The sequence below is a fragment of the Bufo bufo genome, chromosome 5, assembly GCF_905171765.1.
Source record: "Bufo bufo chromosome 5, aBufBuf1.1, whole genome shotgun sequence".
NCBI classification, from domain to species: Eukaryota; Metazoa; Chordata; class Amphibia; order Anura; family Bufonidae; genus Bufo; species Bufo bufo.
The window spans coordinates 485,244,920-485,264,323 of NC_053393.1; the positions used below are offsets into that span (position 1 = coordinate 485,244,920).

At 50.0% G+C, this 19,404-nt stretch overlaps 1 protein-coding gene and 1 pseudogene across 1 annotated transcript in view; both read left to right on the top strand.

Annotated features, from left to right (window-relative positions):
* Positions 1-19,404, top strand: part of DYNC2I1 (dynein 2 intermediate chain 1) — a 104,115-nt gene that overhangs the window by 67,754 nt on the left and 16,957 nt on the right. Inside the window, exon 16 of the mRNA XM_040434199.1 lies at positions 11,613-11,720. Within this exon, the coding sequence (XP_040290133.1) occupies positions 11,613-11,720 (108 nt within the window). The remainder of the gene's footprint in view (positions 1-11,612; positions 11,721-19,404) is intronic.
* LOC121002919 lies at positions 6,372-6,486 on the top strand (annotated as a pseudogene).

Genomic DNA, 19,404 nt, shown 5'->3' on the forward strand with positions numbered 1-19,404 from the left:
CCTTGAGCATGGCCTCTAACATGGGTGGAACGCTTGCGCTTCCATTGGATACGGTGCTGGCCTTGTGCGTGACCACCCCTCATTCCATGGGTGGAATTTTGCACGCTCACAAGATTCAAGGCTGTCCTTGTATGTGCTGTACTGGACTTGCACATGTTCCCCTTCATTGGCGGAGTAGTTACACTCTCACAAAATTTCGGGTTGGGTGAATTGTTGCACACTCACTTAATGCTAAGATAGCCCTGTGCATGCCCCCCTTTTTCACTAGGTGGACCTCCTGCGTTCCTGCTGGATACTGTGTGGCCATGTGCATGGCGCCTTTCTGGGCGAAGTATGGTATGCCCTACTTCTCTGACGTAGGTACGGCCTTGGGCATCACCCCCTTTTTGGGGCAGGCCTTTGCATTCTTGCCCACTGCAGCTTGCCAGGTACATTTCCCCCCTTTTTCGGGGCGGTCAGTTTGCGTTCCATCGCATACCATACTAGTCTTGTGCATAACTCCTTTCAGTTTGCACTCCCGTAGATACTGTGGCACTCTGTGGCTGGCCCTCTTCGCTGAGTGATATTTTTGCAGTGAGCGGACGTTCTTGTGCGTTGTTTCCTTCTCGTCCCGTAGGTGGGTTGGCCTTCTCACTGCTTACGGGGCTACTCGTACGTATGCCTCCTTTCCTCCTGCGACATACTTTTTCCCTTGGGATACGATGATTGCCGCAAGCCTTGCACTATTCTCTAAGGAGATCATTCTGTCCATCTGTGTAAGCCTAAGGTGTTGTCCAATAAACAACAAATGAATACCTTATATTTAAGTAGACGGGCTCTACTGTTCGCTACTGCACAGAGCTGGGTGGTACTCATTCATTTCGTTGGCCCATTTGTCCTTCCGCGGCATTGTTTCCCTGTGCTAGTGGTCGCATGGTCGAGAGCGCTGTCTGCAGCGCCCTTCGCATTTTATGTTGGCTCTGGCGGGACTACGGTCCCCTCGCCTAATACCATTTCCTCCTCTTCGGGTGCAGTGTGGTATGATTCTTTCCGGATTGGCGCCCTCGGTGCTTCAGTCTGATCTGCTACCAGGTTCGTGCCGCTCTTCTTGGGAAGGTCACCCAACTTCTCTTGGGTGCTCGCTTATACAGGTCTGGGGGACCTCCACCTTGGGTTCTTCAGGGTATTCGCCTTCTGCGAGGCGGTAAACCGGGCGTCTCTGTGTAGCGGTGTTCTGCTTTTGAGCTGTCCTATGGCCTCTCTGTTGCCCACTCCCCCTTTCGGTTGGAGGGTGTTATACCGGCCTCTGTCTCGCCTGCCTTTTCTCGCCGGCTCTGTTTGGCTCCCACTCGGTACAGATCATTCCGATGTGGCGTCTGTTCCGGCCACGCTTCAGAGGCTGTTCCTTCACTGCCCTTCCCTCTGGGGAGAGCATGGTTGTTCATGTGGATGGTTCTGGTGTTCCTTTTGAGTCTCCCTTGTCCACACTGGCTGTACTAGCTGTGTGCCTAGTTACCGGGTCTACCGTTTTCTGTCCTCCCGCTGGGTGCAGATTGCGTTTTTTCCATTCTAGGCAATGTTTCTGCTTTGGATTCACCTTCTCGGTAACTTGGGAGGACTACCATTTGGTCAGGATTGTCTTTTAAATCTCCCACACCGGAACTGTAGTCCGTCTTCCTGTGGTGGCTACATTGGCTTCGGCTTTAGCCTGTCTTGTCCTGGCGGTTGCTGGGCGGACCCTTCGGTTCCTGTCCGTTTGTCCTTCTGCTTCTCCACTCTGGGGGGATACGGGACAACCTTGCTCGGGGGCCGACGGGACCAGTTCTACCGACTGTTCTACCCGTGTTACTGGTCTGCGCCTGATCATTGGGTTTTCACCCGCTTGCCCAGGCGACTCTAGTGGGCTCGCTAGTGTTCGCTTCTAGCCGAGTTTTTCGTCCAGGATCTGTGGTAGGACTTAGGGCTTTACCTGGGGTTCTGTGGGAAGTTGGGCGTTCCCCCACTCTGCCTTTCTCCATGGTTCTGTCTTTCTCCAGTCCGGCCTGGACCTGGGGCTGGGACTCTGTTGCTTGAAGTATCAAGTGTCATTCCTGTCCTTCCTCTTTCAGCGTTCCCAGACCCTCTGGGCCTGTCAGGAACTTCTTCCATGGAGCGGCTCTTGGGTTCCTTTGTACTGTCCTCCGGTACCGTCCTGGGAACTACATACTAGGCTCTTGGCGCTCCAATTTTTCCTTGAAGCCGTTACAGAAGTTCCCTCTACTCCTTCTGTCCTGTACAGTTGGGTTTCTGTAGCCATCGTGTCTCTGATGGGTGCCTGAGTGGCGGCCCTTCTTGTTCCGAGCCTTCTGTCTTCCCCCAGGACAGGGCTGTTCTCCATTCCGTCTCTTCCTTCCTTCTGAAGGTGGTGTTTGTCTTTCATTTCATTGAGGCAGTCGTCCTCCCCTTCCCACCCCAGGGAACGGACACTTCACCGATTTGGACGTTGTTTGGGCCTTGCAGTTTTTACTTGGAGATCTCCGACTCTTGTCGACGTTCGGTCTCTTGTGTTTCCAGGAGGTCCGCGCAAAGGGTTGACGGCCTCCAGGGTGGCTTTCCTCCGCTTTCTCAGAGTGGCTCTTGTTGTGGTTGCCGCACCAAGGGCAGGGTTCTGCTTTTGGTGTCACCATTCATTTGGCCAGAGTTGTCGGTTTTTTCCTGGGCCGGAGGCATTAGGCTTCGGCCATGCATTTGTGCAAGGCGGTCACTGGTCTTCCTTGCACACCTTACCGAGTTCTACAGGGTGCATACTCGGGCTTCGGCGTATGCTGTTTTGGGCCGCCTGGTCTGCAGGCGGCGGGTTTTTTGATGCCTTCGGGTGCTTCGCCTTGGTGCTGTGGTCCCTCCCCCTTTGGACTGCTTTTGAACGTCCCAAGGTCTTCTGTGTCCCCCAAGGAAACTGGGCGAGAAAACGAGATTTTTGTATAACTTACCAGTAAAATCTCTTTCTCGCTCTTTCCTTGGGGGACACAGCACCCACCCATTCTTTGTTCTTCTCTGACTGTTTCCGAGTTTGTTTTACCCTTTGGGTAGTTGGCTTGTTGGTTCCACTTTTTGGACTTTGCCTTTTCTCACTACTTGGACACGCAACTGGCAGTCTCTCTCTCCAGGCTGAGGGTATAGCTGTGGAGGAGGGGCTTAACAGTCTTCACTTAGTGTCACGCCTCCTAGGGAGATGAGCTATACCCAAGGTCTTCTGTGTCCCCCAAGGAAAGAGCGAGAAAGAGATTTTACTGGTAAGTTATACAAAAATCTCGTTTTTGGGCTGCAACTGCAGGGGTGCGTGCCTTCTTAACCCTCGCTTCGCCGTGTTCGGCACTTGGGGGACATTTTTTCAGGAAGCACAGGGAGTGGAGCACGCGATTTTTTTGCGCTTCTATGACGCGGCCGGGGGCGGAGCCTGACGTGGCCGGGGGGCGGGGCCTGACGCGGCCGGATGCCTAAGCCTAGTCACCTTCTCAGGCTCCAATGGGGTCCTGTTAGACCACTGGTGTTTGTGCCTCCTGCCCTGGCCCTGGACAGGATCTCCTTCTTGCCCAACCCAGCTCCTAAGGCAAGCTGGTAGCTCAGTGATAAGGCTGTTGCCCCAGTCCAGGCTTTCTGAGTTCAAACCACTTCCAGCCTTTTTTTTTAAAAAAAGAGGAAAAATGTTTATTTCTGTCCCAGCGGAGCCGGCGGTACCCGCTTGGGCATCTGCCAGGTCCTGCGCGGCCGCTGATTTGGCCTGAGTCGCCAAGGCAGCCATGTCCTTTTTGGACCGTATGGCAGTTGCCAATCCAGTGGCCCCTACCACTCCGTCTCCCCGCAGTGGTTCCCGCAGAGGTCGCCTGACTAATAAGAGGCAGCGTGAGCGGTAGCATCCATCTTGGATGACTCTGTTTTTCCCCCTCGTCTAGAGGTGTGTACAGACGACTCTCCCCCCCCCCCCTAAGGAGCGCAGGTCTGAAGGGGGATTGTCCGGCTCGGACGAGGTCATGGAGCGGGTCCCTCCGCCTAAGCTCCCCACGTTTGGCGGACTTAGTAGCGGCTGTCCGTGACACCTGTAATCTCCAAGGGGATTCTCCTCTACGCGGGAGTTCCCCCCTTTTTTCCGTCCAAGAAGCCGTAGGTTGCCGCTTTTTTCCTATCCATGAGGAATTTCCGCGGTCATACTCAGAACCTGGGACAGGATCATCCTTTTACGACTGAGCAGTGTGGAGGGGTGGTCTTCTCCCCTAGGGTGGATTCCCCAGTGTCCAGGATCACGGCCTCCCCTGTCCTTCCCGGCTCCTCTCTGCAGGATGTTCTGGACAGGCGCCTAGATTCTCTCTCAAGAGCCATTTATCTCTGGCGGGCACGTTAGCCCAGTGTTCTTCCCAAGTGTGGTTGTAACGCCACCACCTGAACCTGGCGGAACATGATGCGTCTACTGACACACCGGATTGGTTCTCCAGGTGTCTCAGTCTCCGAAATTCCTTTGCGAGGCTTCCATGGACATTGATTCCCTCTTTGCCCAAATTGCAGCCCTCTCGGTCATTCTGCACAGAGAGGTCGGGTTGATAGGGTGAGACGCTGACGCTTCTCCAAGTGTCCCCTTACTAACCTCCCCTTTGAGGGTTCCAGGTTTTTTAGGGCTCAGCTGGACGAGTTCTTCTCTACCGCTATCTGGGGGCAAGAACTCTCACATTCCACACCTACGTCCTAGCGTCCCTTTCAAACCGGGTCCTCCGGTTCCAGTACCAGTCCTTTCGCTGCCCCGCCGCTGGGGGGCTACAGGACTCCCGCAGGAACCCCTCCCCTTCAAGCCCCAGCCGTCATGGTGTCCAAGAGCGCAGTCGGTCTTCCTGCTATTTCCACAGGTTCAGGACGCCTGGGCTCTAAGAATTGTAACGTCGGGTTACAAGATAGAGTTTACATCCAGCGTTCCGGGGTATCCGTTCCGCGCCTCGGATCTCTGGATGGCAGTTTCTTCCCTTCTGGACCAGGGGGATTATTACCCCGGTTACTCCAGAGGAACAAGGCATGGGTTTCTTTTCAGACCTGTTCATCATTCCAAGGAAGGAGGGGTCGGTGCGTCCGACCCTGGTTCCGAAGCTGCTTAACTTTTTTCCTCCAGATAAGGAGGTTTCGATTGGTATCCCTCCGCTCCGTTATTGTTTCTTTTCTTCAGGCGAATTCCTCGCGTCCGTAGACTTCCAGGACGCCTGTCCGCATGGCCCGATCGCAGAATCTCACAACGATTCCTGCGCTTGCCATGGGTGGCCGACTCTATGTATTTTTGTCGCCCTCCCTTTCGGGTTAGCGACTGCCCCTTGGGTCTTTACCATGATCCTAGCGCCTTTCTTGGCTCTTCGCACCAAGGACATTTGTTGGCGGCCTTACCTGGAACAGCGTCCGGATCACTGTTCAAATGAAACGGCTCGGATGGTTGATCGACTTCCATGATCCGTCTCCTCCTGTCCCTGAAGCTCTCCTTCTGGGGATATTTTTGGATGCCCTGTCTTTCAGACTACTAGGTCTTCTGGATCCAAATGGCGGTGTCGCACCTGCTGCGCTTCCCGTGTCTCTCCTTTCGGGAGTACCTGCGGGTCCTGGGTCTTGTGGTGGCCTCTTCCGAGGCCGTACCATATGTCCAGTTTTTTTCTCACACTCTGTTGCCGCGACAGGAGATCTTTCCCTCTGGGACGAGACCTCTCGTGGTCTGTACGCTTACATCTGCAGGTGGCGCGTTCTGTTTTTTTCTACAGGTTCAGGAAGCTCTTTTTTTGTGGGCTCCCTATGAACCTGACGGCGGGAAGATCGTTACTCCCGTTCTTTTCCTGGACCACTGATGCCTGCCTCTGGCTGGGGCGGCGTTCTCCGGTCCCACTCGATCCTGGGTGTTTGGTCGGCGACGGAATAGTTTCCCTATCAACATCCTTGAGCTGAGAGTGAGTTCCTTCAGCCATCAAGGTGGGACCGCAGCCGGACAGTGATGCGGTGTGGTCAGCGGTATTACTTCCGGGAATAGGCATCTGGGCTGCGGACTTTCTAAGTCGAAACAAGGTGGATCCAGGCGAGGATCTCTGCATCAGAGTGTCTGCGATGACGTGCGTGACAGGTGGGGCCGTCCGGATGTGGATCTGATGTAGTCATAGGTTCAACAACAAGCTCCCAGTTCTCCGGCTCGCGCCCGAGGTCCGAAGGCGTATGGGGTGGATGCGCTGGTGTCTCTGTGGCAAGTCTTCAGCCTCCTCTATGTCTTCCTTCCGCTTCTCTTCTGTCGAGGGGTCTACGCAAGATTGCGGTGGAAGGGATTCCGACCGTTATCGCCCCAGATTGGCCTAACCGCGCATGGTACTCGGACGTGGCTCGGATGCTGGCGGATGCCCCATGGCATTGCTTCTCGGCCTTTTAGCTAAGATCAAGCTTAGTATCTGTTCTTATCAGTTTAATATCTGATACGTCCCCTATCTGGGGACCATTCTTCCCGACTGAGAGGTTCTACTGTCTCGGGGTCCTCTCTTCCTCCGGAATCTACGGTCTCTTCGTTTAACGGCGTGGCTGTTGAAACTGCCATCCTGAAAAAGAGGGGATTCTCTGATTCGGTGGTTTGAATCATGATCAGGGGAAGCCGGCTTCCTCCCGGATTACTATTGTACCTAGTAGGCCTTCATGACTTTTTGTGAGAACTCGGGGTTCCCTCCCCTTTGCTTTTCCATCCCGATGGTGCTGTCTTCTCTTCAGTCCGGACTTGAGATGGGACTGTCGCTGAGTTCCCTGAAAGGTCAGGTTTCGGTGCTGCCGTCCTTTTTCAAGGGTCCCTTGCTCTTATGGGTCCTGTGAAAGTTTTTTCTTCAGAGGGTGGCACATTCGATTTCCGTATGTTCCCCTTTTGCCTCCTTGAGATCTCAATTTGGTCCTGCGCGCTCTGCAGACGGCCCCCTTCGAACCTCTGATAGAGGTCTCCCTGACCTTTCTCACATGGAGAGTGGTCCTCCTTGTGGCCACATCTCCCATCAGACGGGTGTCGGAGCTGGCCGCTCTTTCCCGCCAGGAGCCCCTTTCTGGTTTTTCTCCAGGATACGGTTCAGGTGTTCCGTCCGGTTCCCTCCTTTTTGCCCAAGGTGGTCTCTTCTTTCCACCTTTAGCAAGGATCTTGTCCTGCCCTCCTTTTGCCCTTCTCCGGCAAACTCCAAGGAACGTGCTCTACACTCCCTGGCTGTCGTCCAGGCCTTGGAAGTGTATCTTACGGCTACCGCTTACGTCCGCCGTTCTGATTCCCTCTTTGTGGTTCCCGAGGGACCTCGTAGGTGTCTGGCGGCCTCCAAGGTCACTGGATGGATCCGCTCAGCTGTTGCCGCAGCTTATCGCGCTCGTGGTAGGGTTCCCCCGGCTCGGATTGCCGCTCACGCCACTAGGGCGGTGGAGGCTTCCTGGGCAAGGCGCAATCGTGCCTCTGTGTCTCAGCTGCGTAAGGCGGCTACCTGGTCGTCCTTACGTTCCTTTACAAAGTTTTATCAGCTGCATCCCTGGCTTCGGCTGATGCTGTCTTTGGCCGCAGGGTTTTACAGGCTGTGGTTCCTGTTTGACCGTTGGACGTTCCTCCTGGCGGTGCTGATGTTTTTTCCCACCCCATGGACTGCTTTAGGACGTCCCATGGTCTGTGTCCCCCAATGGAAAAAAGTACGAGAAAAGGAGATTTTTTGTGAAACTCACCTGTTAAATCTTTTTCTCGACTTTTCCATTGGGGGACACAGCTCCCACCCATTCTGTCTGTTGCAGGAGGGGTTTTTCAGTTAAGTTTGTTTGTGGTTGGACCTTTTAGGCTTGGTCCGATGGCTTCCGTTATTTTTTCTTGTCTCCTTCTCCTACTGCTTTGCAACGCCTGAGCTTTTCCTGGTGGAGTCGGGGGGTATAGCCCGAGGAGGAGGAGCTCTTTTGTATTTGCATAGTGTCCCTCCTACTAATACCTCTAAGCTATACCCATGGTCTGTGTCCCCCCAGGTGAGTTTCACAAAAAATCTCCTTTTTCTCATCCGTATCATTGGGGGACACAGGCTTGACCATGGGACGTTACAGAGCAGTCCCCAAGGGTGGGCATAACAAGCAACCCTCCCGTCAATCAGAGAACCGCCGTCTGCAAAACTCTACGCCCCAGAGAAGAGTCAGCTGACGCAAAGGTGTGCACTCTATAAAACTTGGAAAAAGTGTGCAACAACGACCGAGTAGCCGCCTTGCACACCTGAAGGGCCGAAGCCCCGTGATGCACTGCCCACGAGGCTCCTACTGCCCCGAGCCGAATAAGCAGTCACCCGGAAGGATGGGGCCCAGCCATTAACACGGTAAGCTTCCACAATGGCCAAACGAATCTATCGGGAAATGGAAGTCTTCGACGCCACCAGCCCTCGTCTCAGCCCCTCTGGAATCACGAACAGGGAATCCGTCCACCGGAAAGATGCCTTCTGGGACAGATAGACTCGAAGCGACTGCTCCCGAGGATGAGACGGGCCCAGAAAAAATGAATGGAAAGATGTACCAACAATACAAAACATACTGGAGCAGTTGAAAAAAAGTTTTCCACATGGAAAGATTAGACATAATGAGTTCCAAGGATAGGCACACGCAAGGATTTTTTCAGAAATGGAAAGCCTTTATTGCTACATACATGTCAGATGGGGAAATAGATTATATTATGCGACCATTTTCCTTGACGGAGTGGTATTTGGTGGAACAGATGAAGGAGCGCTTGGGTAGACTGCTACTGCAACCCTCTAGCATGTGATAATAATAACAATGTTAAAGAGATGTAAGAAATAAACTACTGAAATGTAACTATTACCTTTTTTCGAATTGTTGAGATGTACCCCATTTGTATCAAACTTGTAGGGATCTGCATACACCAATGTTGTAATATTTAAGGGTCAAAGTACCCTATTGTTGTTATACATAATTGAAAATAAAAAAGTTTTAAATGGAAAAAAAAAACATTGATACCACAAAAAAAAATTAAAAAAAATTAATGGAGAATAATCTCCTCATTTAGATGGAATGCCGACACCACCTTCGGCAGGAAGTACTGCACAGGGCGAAGGACCACCTTATCCTGATGCAGGATCAGGAAAGGCAATTGACATGAAAGAGCCGCGAGTTCAGACACCCTCCGGATGGACTTGATTGCCACCAAAAACGCCACCTTGTAAGACAGTAGGCGAAGCGACACCTGCTACAAGGACTCAAACGGAGAAGACTGGAGAGCATTGGCACTAGATTAAGATCCCAATGCTCCAACGGAGGACGAAAGGGGGAGCAGCATGCGCCACCCCCTTCAGAAAAGTCAGAACTGCCGAAAGTGAAGCCACTTGATGGTGGAACAGCACATGCTAAGCAGAGGGAGTTTGACTGAGGGGATAGAAATTTTGCACGACACGATGCACAGGCAAAATGACGCACCTAAAGGGACCGCCTGCTTCGGGACTTGGGGCCTGGGCTCAGACATAATGACAACCCTGCCACCAAAATGTGGAAGAGGGGAAGGTTAGGCTCTGTAAGAAGGGACAAAAAGCACTTACCCAGCCTGTGTCCCTCCAAGCAGCAAGACCAGCTCGTCAGCATCCCGCCAGGTGCTTTAAATCCTGGAAGTGGGAGGAGCCCACTCTCCCTCTGCTCAGCTGCCGGCATGCGAGCGAGGAAACCACAGGCCCCGCCCCCAAAATAACACCGGCCCTCAGTGCCAGACCTCTGACTCTAATCCCCCCGCCGGAACACCTGCCGGCATCCCTGGCTGAATCAAGACGCTGGCCGGGGAAAAATAAGCTGCGGGGGGCCTTGCAGGAGCAGGCCGCACAAAAGCCGGGGCCTCAATTAACCATGGCCCTGCCGACCCCTGAATTGAGCCCACGTGCTTAGCTCGCTAAGGGAAGTGCTACAATGGAAAACGGACGCCCCCGAGGACAGCGGTACACACCACATATTACAGTGTGACTCTCCGACGCCCCCCCCCTTTCCTCTCAGTAGAAAACTCCTGGAGGGGCCCAGCCACATGGGGACCTGGAAACTTAAGGAGGGGAGGATACTAGAAGGGGGGAGAACTTTGGGGCCAATTCCTTCGGGTTTTTTTTTCTGGCGTCTTCTGCCCCCCTGACTCCAGCCGGATCACTACCTTCGGTGTGCGGCCCCTTGGGGAGGGACGCTACACCGAAACCGAGGGGACTGGAGGTGGACGGCCATGGTGATCCGAACGCTGGCGGGTAACAGAGGTTTTGTAGGAACCTCTGGTTCTCCTTTGCTTCTGAAGAACGGGAAGGAGCAGGGGGCTTGGGGGACCCCCTGGTCTCCTGGCTGGGAGTGCAGGCAGTTTTTAGGACTGCCTGAAACTCCCGCTAGAAAAACCCCCCAAAAAAAACTAAACGCTGACTTGCAACACAGGGAGGTCTGCCTCCTACAGACACTAAGCTAAAAACTGATTAGCTTGGTCCCTGTAGGAATGGTATAGCTGAAGGGGAGGAGCTTACACTTTCTTATGCTTAGTGTCCGCCTCCTAGCGGCAACAGCTATACCCATGGTCAATGCCTGTGTCCCCCAATGATACGGATGAGAAAACAACACTTAAATGAATGAATATAAAGAATCACGTTTATTTACCGTGTTTGTTCACATAGATGCAGATTTACATATTCTTTTTGTTTTAAAATGTTGTAATGAAGGGCCACGTGTATCAAGTGGGAAGTAGTTGCCGTAAGAATCAGTCAGATTACAGCTGTCATCATTATGTCCCATCTGCTCTGTTCACTAACCTTTCTCCACCGCAGCACCTTGCTTCCTAAATCTTCTGGAGGCTGTTACCAACGATTTGAGTGATAGTACAGGCAACTGGCGCCCTGTTGATGTCATTCCAGTGCTTGCCGGTACGGGCACGCTCCCGATATAGCTACTAGCTGTTTCTATTATCAGGGTCACCAGCGCAGGACTCCAACAGGGTCTTCAAAACCGCTAGGCTGCTTCAAAGATGCCCAGAAGCTGTCTAATTGGTTTCTATGGAGCAGCAGAGAGGAGGCCGGGATAGGAGATGGCGCATATGCGGGAATATGAACGTGGTCCCTGCCACCATAGCACAGCTCAAGGAAAGGAATACTCTGCGCAAGCATTGCCACCATTGCAGTACTGCTGCGGTGACCGTAACCCCTGGCAACGAGCAATAAACAAAGGGAAAGAAGAATTAGGAATAGGGAAAGAAGGAGGCCATATCGAAAAGAACATACATATGGTAAGCTTATTATTAATCTAAAAGGAACAAAATGAAACCAACTTTGCAAGATGGGACAACCCCTTTAAGTGGAAGATACAATCTGATTGCAATAGGACATTTTTCTTGCACCTGTTTTGATAAATTTCTCACAGTTCTCTTGGTGATGCAGTATGTAATGTTACTGTTGGTTGGCTTTCATCACACCAAACAGCTGCTTAGCAAGAAAGAAAATCTACCTTGATGATTTTGATACCTGTAAAGATGGGGCCTTCCCCTCAAGCCTGCTATGCTGCAACGTGCAGTGGGCCTACATGTTATGTCCTGTCATTAGTTTGTTGTTCAGTACATTAGTATTGTCTGTTGCTTATACATATATTTGTGTGAATTGCAGATGCCATATTTACTGAAGTGAGTCACACACACCCAGTAAAGGCCGTAGAACCAGTCCCAAGTTTAGAGACAAAGGACCATGGAATTTCTTCTCTGTCGTCCTCTGAAGGTACAGTCAACTCTGCGATTTTACGATCGTAAAAACAAATTGTGCTGATTTTATTTTTTTAATTATTTTTATTATCATGAATGGTCTGGATACCATGCAGTTTAGGGTTTCCACTACTGTAAAAATATGGCTTCCTATTGCTTGATATGTGAAATTATCTGCCATTTTGATACAACACGTACCATTACATTTTTTAATAGAGCCATTTCACTCGGGGTGATATTTGCGTTTGTGTGTGTATATACCGGGACATACAAAAGTTTGGGCACCCCTGGTCAAAATTATTGTTACTGTGAACAGTTAAGCAACATGAAATGATCTTCAAACAGGCATAAAGTTAAAGATGACACATTCCCTTTGTATTTTAAGAAAAAACTATTTTTGTTTTCATCTTTTACATTTTCAAAAGGAGACAGGAGAGGTTTTCTTTTCATGACACTTCCATGAAGGCCATTTGTGCAGGTGTGTTGTGCCAAACAGTAGAGCAATGTACCACAACTAAATCTTTTAAATCTTCCTGGAGATCTTTTGCAGTCAAGCAGGTATTCTGATTCGCTTTTCTACCAATTCTACGAGCAGCTGTCTCTGAAATTTTTCCTGGTCATCCAGACCATTTCTTGACCTGCACTGTGCCTGTCAACTGCCATTTCTTACATTTCAAACTGAGGGAATGGCAACCTGGAAACGCTTTGCTATCTTCTGCTTTGTGGGCCTCAACCATTTTCATTTTCAGAGTGTTAGGCAACTGCTTAGAACAGGCATGCCCAACCTGCAGCCCTCCAGCTGTTGCAAAACGACATCTCCCAGCATGCCTGGATAGCTTATAGCTATTAGGGCATGCTGGGAATTGTAGTTTTGCAACAGCTGGAGGGCCGCTGGTTGAGCGTCCATGGCTTAGAAGAACCCATGGCTGGTGTATTTTGGGACAAGGTTAGAGGAGTCTGGGCATTTATAAAGCTTTGAAGTTTGCATCATTTGGCCTTTCCTAGCGATGATGGTCTTAACCCTCACACGCTTTTGAAGGTCTGAGACCAAAATTATCTGAGCGCTCAAACCTTCTTCTGTTCCCATACTTTTCCAAGGTACTTCTTTCCTTTTTTTCACTCTAAAATTGTACAAAACCAAAATAATACACTGCTCTTGCTTAAAATGTTGAAAAGTCTGTTTAATATTTAATAGGGTTTTCTGAGTTTTTTTTTTATTGCTGATGACCTGTCCTCAGGATTGCAGCTGCTCTTAGGCCACGTGATCCATGAACATTTCATCACCTGACCTAGGAAAAGCAGAGAGAAGGCCATGGTGTCCACAGGAGGGCTGCTGCCTTCTTAAACAGCTGATCGGCGGGGGTCCTAGGTGTCAGACCCCCACCGATCAGATACTGATGACCTATCCAGGGGATAGGTCATCAGTAAAAGACATATCGGAAAACCCTTTTAAATTTATGCTTTTTGGAGATCATTTCATTTTCAAATTGCTTAACTGTTTACAGTAATTTTGAGCAGGGGTGCTCAGACTTTTGCACGTCACTGTATATATTATGTGTTTTTATTGTATCTTTTCATTATTTTCCTATTGCTTATAAAGCACCAGCATATTCCACAGAACAGTACACAGCTTGTAATCACACATCTACAGCAAGTAGTTGAGGAGCCAACCCGGAAGGAGGCCATTTTAGATTTAGTTTTTACAAATCAGAATTTGGTATCTGATATTACTGTAGGGGAAAGCTTGGGATCTAGTGATCACCAGTCAGTGTGGTTTACTATAAGTACAGTGACTGAGTCACACAAAAGTTTTATATTTTAGAAAAACAGACTTTTCTAAAATTAGATTAGTATACAAGTCCCTATCAGATTGGAACAGTTTCAATGGAGTCCAGGAGAAATGGGACTACTTAAAAGTGACACTATTGAAGGCAACAGATAATTGCATTAGGCTTGTCAGTAAAAGCAAAAAAAGGAAGAGACCACTGTGGACAAAAATCATTAAAAACAAAAAGATAGCATTTAGTAATTATAAAAAAAACAAAAACGAGCATGACAGGGAAATTTATAAGATTAGGCAGAGAGAGGCCAAGCAAAGTTATAAGAGCTTCTAAAGCACAGGCAGAAGAGAAATTATCAGTTAAAAAAGTCGATAAGACATTCTTCAGATACATAAATGAAAAAAGGAAACTAAAACAAGGAATTACCAAATTAAAAGCAAAAGAAGGAAGGTATATAGAAGAAGATAAAGAACTAGCTGACTGCCTCAATGAATACTTCTGTTCAGTTTTTACAAAGGAAAATGAAGGAAAAGGACCTTAGTTAGGAAAGAAGACTAATGAATCTTTTGATGCATGTGTCTTTACAGAGGAAGAGGTTCTAAGTCAGCTGTCTAAAATTAATACAGATAAGTCACAGGGGCCTGATGGGATACACCCAAAGTTATTAAAAGAGATTAGCAGTGAACTAGCAAAACCATTAACAGATTTATTTAGAGTTGTCCCAGAAGATTGGAAATTAGCAAATGTTGTGCCCATTCACAAGAAAGATAGTAGGGAGAAATCGGGCAACTATAGGCCAGTAAGCCTGACATCAATAGTGTGGAAATTAATGGAACCCATACTTAAGGAGAGGATTGTGGAACATCTAAAATCCCATGGATTGAAAGATGAAAAACAGCATGGGTTTACTTCAGGGAGATCATGTCAAACTAATCTTATAGATTTTTTTTGATTGGGTGACTAAAATAATAGATGGCGGAGGTGCAGTAGACATCGCTTATCTGGACTTTAGTAAGGCTTTTGATACTGTCCCACGTAGAAGGCTTATCAATAAATTGCAGTCTTTGTGCTTGGACTCCCATATTGTTGAATGGATTAGACAGTGGCTGAGGGACAGGCAACAGAGGGTTGTAGTCAATGGAGTATATTCAGACCATGGTCTTTTTACCAGTGGGGTACCTCAGGGATCTGTTCTGGGACCCATATTGTTTAATATCTTTATCAGCAAAATTGCAGAAGGCCTTGATGGTAAGGTGTGTCTTTTTGCTGATGACACAAAGATTTGTAACAGGGTTGATGTTCCTGGAGGGATACACCAAATGGAAAAGGATTTAGGAAAACTAGAGGAATGGTCAAAAATCTGGCAACTAAAATTTAATGTTGATAAGTGCAAGATAATGCACCTGGGGCGTAAAAACCCAAGAGCAGAATAAAAAAATCAGTGATACTGTCCTAACCTCAGTATCTGAGGAAAGGGATTTAGGGGTCATTATTTCAGAAGACTTAAAGGTAGGCAGACAATGTCATAGAGCAGCAGGAAATGCTAGCAGAATGCTTGGGTGTATAGGGAGAGGCATTTCCAGTAGAAAGAGGGAGGTGCTCATGCCGCTCTACAGAGCACTAGTGAGACGTAATTTGGAGTATTGTGCGCAGTACTGGAGACCAAATCTCCAGAAGAATATTGATACTTTGGAGAGAGTTCAGAGAAGGGCTACTAAACCGGTACATGGATTGCTGGATAAAACTTACCAGGAAAGGTTAAAGGACCTTAACATGTGTAGCTTCGAAGAAAGACGAGACAGAGGGGATATGATAGAAACTTTTAAATACATAAAGGGAATCAACAATGTAAAAGAGGAGAGAATATTAAACAGAAGAAAAACTGCTACAAGAGGACATAGTTTTAAATTAGAGGGGCAAAGGTTTTAAAGTAATATCAGGAAGTATTACTTTACTGAGAGAGTAGTGGATGCAGGGAATACCCTTCCTGCAGAAGTGGTAGCTGCAAATACAGTGAAGGAGTTTAAGCATGCATGGGATAGGCATAAGGCCATCCTTCATATAAGATAGGACCAGGGGCTATTCATAGTATTCAGTATATTGGGCAGACTAGATGGGCCAAATGGTTCTTATCTGCCGACACATTTTATGTTTCTATTTCAGACTCTGTCTCTAGTGTTGGCCAAGTTCACAATTCAGTTATTTGATCAGTTATCTCTCGCCCATATTCATTGGGGGACACAGAGACCATGGGTATAGCTATGTCCTCTAGGAGGCGTTGACACTAGTAAAAGCTGTTAGCTCCTCCCCTGACAGCTATACCCCCTCCAGCCTGGAGAGAGAGCTTCAGTTTCTTCTAGTGTCAATAGGAGGCAAGACCTCCCTGTTCTGCAGGGTAGCTCCTAAAGATTTTTTATTTTAGTTTCTTATGGGAAACAGTGGTCGCCTAGCCTCCCTGTTCTCCCGGGGGAGCACGCCAGCGTTGGTTCGCCACGCTGCCTTCTCCCCCACAAGAAGACAAGGTGGACCAGGGCAGCCTCGCTCCCCACACAAGAAGACAAGGTGGACCAGGGCAGCCTCGCTCCCCTGCATCCCGCCAGCAGAAGGGTCACCCATCCAAGCCCCTTTTCCAGCGTCCTGCCACTATGGTGCCAGTAGCTGAAGGGGTGACCCTGCTGGAGAAGAGGAAGGGTGAAGATGGCGGCAGGGAAGAGAAGAGGATGAGGTGAGTACAGGGGACTAGGTAAGTATGTTAACCCTCCTGGGTCGTTTGGGCTCTCCCTTCCTCCCTCTTGAAGGCAATAGTCTTCAACAGCACAGGGCTTCAGCGTAGCCCAGCACCCTTGAAGCCATTCCCAGCACCCCTGAAGCCATCAGCACCCTTGATGTCATTCCCTTCACTCCCCCTCTTGTTATCCTCCAAGCCGGGACAACTGGACATAGGGGGTTAATGACCGCTGTCCGGAGCGCACATGCAGAGAGGGGAGCGCAGGAGGCTCCCGCTCCCCAACAGGAATCTTCCTGACCGGCACCTACCACATTGCTACCCCTTTCGGGAGCGGACGCCGGGCGCGCCGCTCCGGAGGGGGTTTACTGCCATGCGTTCGGCCGGCACCGCAAAGGTGTTCCGGCCACGATGTTGTTTGGCCCGGCCCGCGGGGTGTGCCCCTGTCCGTTGCCGGGCGGGTGCAAACTTCGTTCCCGGGGGGGCGCACTCTGGCGCAAATTCTTCCTGCCCTACTTCCCCCTCCCCCAAAAACATGCTGAGCTCCGCCCCCGGTCCTCAAATGGCCTTAACCCTTTCTGCCCAGCCACCTCTTAGGCCGGCATATCTGGGGATCTACTCCTAGTGCAAGTTTAGTAATGTGGAAAATTGTAACCCTTTCCTGCCTCTTGTGCGCTTGAGGCCGGCGTCTTAGTTAAAAAATAAATAAAAAATGTGCGCCATACGGGTCCCCCTCCTCTGCCCTCACTACCGCAGGACCACCCTGTCTGTTGGTATCACACTGGGCCCGTGTCATATCTCAGATATGGAGGACGTCTCATAATTCCCAATCCGCCCTCCAGGGCCGTTTGTTTGATAATTCTCCACCTTCGCAAATCCCGTGGTGGACAGCTGAAGTATTCCCAATCCACCCTCTGGGTCGTTTGGTTGATCATTTCCACCTGCGCAATTCAGTGAAGAACCACTGCAGGATTCCAATCCGTCCTCTGGGGCCGTTTGATAATTCTCCACCTCCGCTATACAGTGGAGAACCTCTGGAATTCCCAATCCACCCTCCTGGGTCGTTTGGTTGATAATTCTCCACCAGCGCATTCAATAAAGGACCGCTGACATTCCCAATCCACCCTCCTGGGTCATTTGGTTGATAATTCTCCACCAGCGCATTCAATATGGGACCTCTGACATTCCCAATCCACCCCCCTGGGTCGTTTGGTTGATAATTCCCCACCTGCGCAATCCAGTGGGGGACCGCTGGAACTTCCCAATCCACCCTCTGGGGTCGCTTGGTTGATAATTCTCCACCTGTGCCATCCACCCTCCGGTGGAGAGACCTCTAGAAGTTCCCATTCCACCCCCTGGGTAGTTTGGTTGATAAGTCCCCATTTGCGCAGTCCGCAACTGCCAGGGACGAGATTCTGAGGGGTAGACCTACGCGTGAGCGGACCACAGCACATCTTTTCTCCTCCCAACCCCACCCTTCCTCCCTGGGTCACACTCAGACACACCCTCTCAGGAGAGGGTCCGTCCAAGGGGGGGGAAGAATCGCTGATTCAGACCCTGACATGAATCCGAAGCAATCTTCCAAGATTACGTCTACGGTGGCCAGCAGTACTTGTCGCCCTTCCATAGGCAGAGTAATTGCACTACTTCGAGATACAGTACTTGCCTTATACATTGTCCCCTGCCACAGGTGGACTAAGTATAGTAACACTGGTTTCAGTGCCGGACGTATATTTTCCCCCTTCTGTAGGTGGCAGAATTGCATCTCCATCTCCTTAGGTGGTGCGATGACATTATCATTGGCTACAATATGTGCTGTATGCATTACCCCCTTACTTAGGTGCATTAATTGCACTCCCACGGAGTACAGGACTCGCCACATGCACTAGTTTTCGCCGTGGGCATTAACCCACTTCATAGGTGTAGTATTTTCCCTACCACTGGCTTAAGTACTTGCCGTATGCATTCCACCTTCCATAGGTAGGGTAATTGCACCACCATTGGATTTGGTCCGACTGTCGCACTATCCTTCCATAGGCGGAGTGTTGCACATCACCGTGCTTCCTGTTGCATTACCCCCTTCCACAAGGGATCCACTAGCGGGGAAATATCTAAAACATCTTCGAATGCTGCAATTCAACTGCGCCACGGCTCTAGGTGCCTTCGCTTATTTCAGTCTTCTGCCTTTGAGCCCTTGCAGAAGTTCTCACTCCGGCTCCTGTCCTAGAAGGTAGTTTTTCTTGTGGCTATCGCATCCATTAGACGGGTGTCTAAGTTGGGGGTGCTCTATTGCAAAATCCCCTTCCTGGTTCTTCACAAGGATAAGGCAGTCCTCCGGCCCATTCCTTCTTCTCCCGAAAATGGTCTCTGACTTCCATATCAATGAAGAAATTGTCCTTCCTTCACTGTCCCTCTCCTTCACACCCTTCGGAAGGGAGTTACATTATTGGACTTTGTCAGAGCTCTAATCATTATCGGCTGCCTCCAGTCCATTCCGGCGTACAGAACCTCTTTTTGTCTTCCGGAGGGTCCTCGCTAGGGATTGGCGGCCTCCAAGGTGGCGATTGCACGTTGGATTCGGTCTGCAAGTGCTGAAGCATACCACGCCCGGAGCAGGGTTCCGCCCTTAGGTGTCACGGCTCACTCCACCACAGCGGTGGGCATTTTCTTGGGCTCGGAGGAATCGCGCTTCGGCTGCACAGTTGTGTAAGGCGGCTACTGTCCTCCTTACACATGTTCACAAAAAATTACCAGGTGCATACTTGCTGCTTTGGGCTGCATGGTCTTGCAGGCGACAGTTCTTAGATGCCTGCAGGGACGTTTGCTTTCATGGGTCTATGTTTTTTTCCCTCCCTGTGGACTGCTTTTGGACGTGCCACGGTTCCTGTGTCCCCCAATGAATATGGGCGAGAAAAGGAGATTTTTGTATAACTTACCAGTAAAATCTCTTTCTCGCTCTTCATTGGGGGACACAGCACCCACCCAGTATTGTTGTCCGGCCACAGTTGTGGCTGTTGCTGGTTAGAACCCACCCCGTTGGGTCCGTTGACATGGTTGGTGTTCCACGTGTTTTTCTTTGGTTGGCTTGCTTCTCCTACTGCTTGTACACAAACTGAAGCTCTATAGCTGCCAGGGGAGGAGCTAACAGCTTTTACTAGTGTCAACGCCTCCTAGAGGACATAGCTATGCCCACG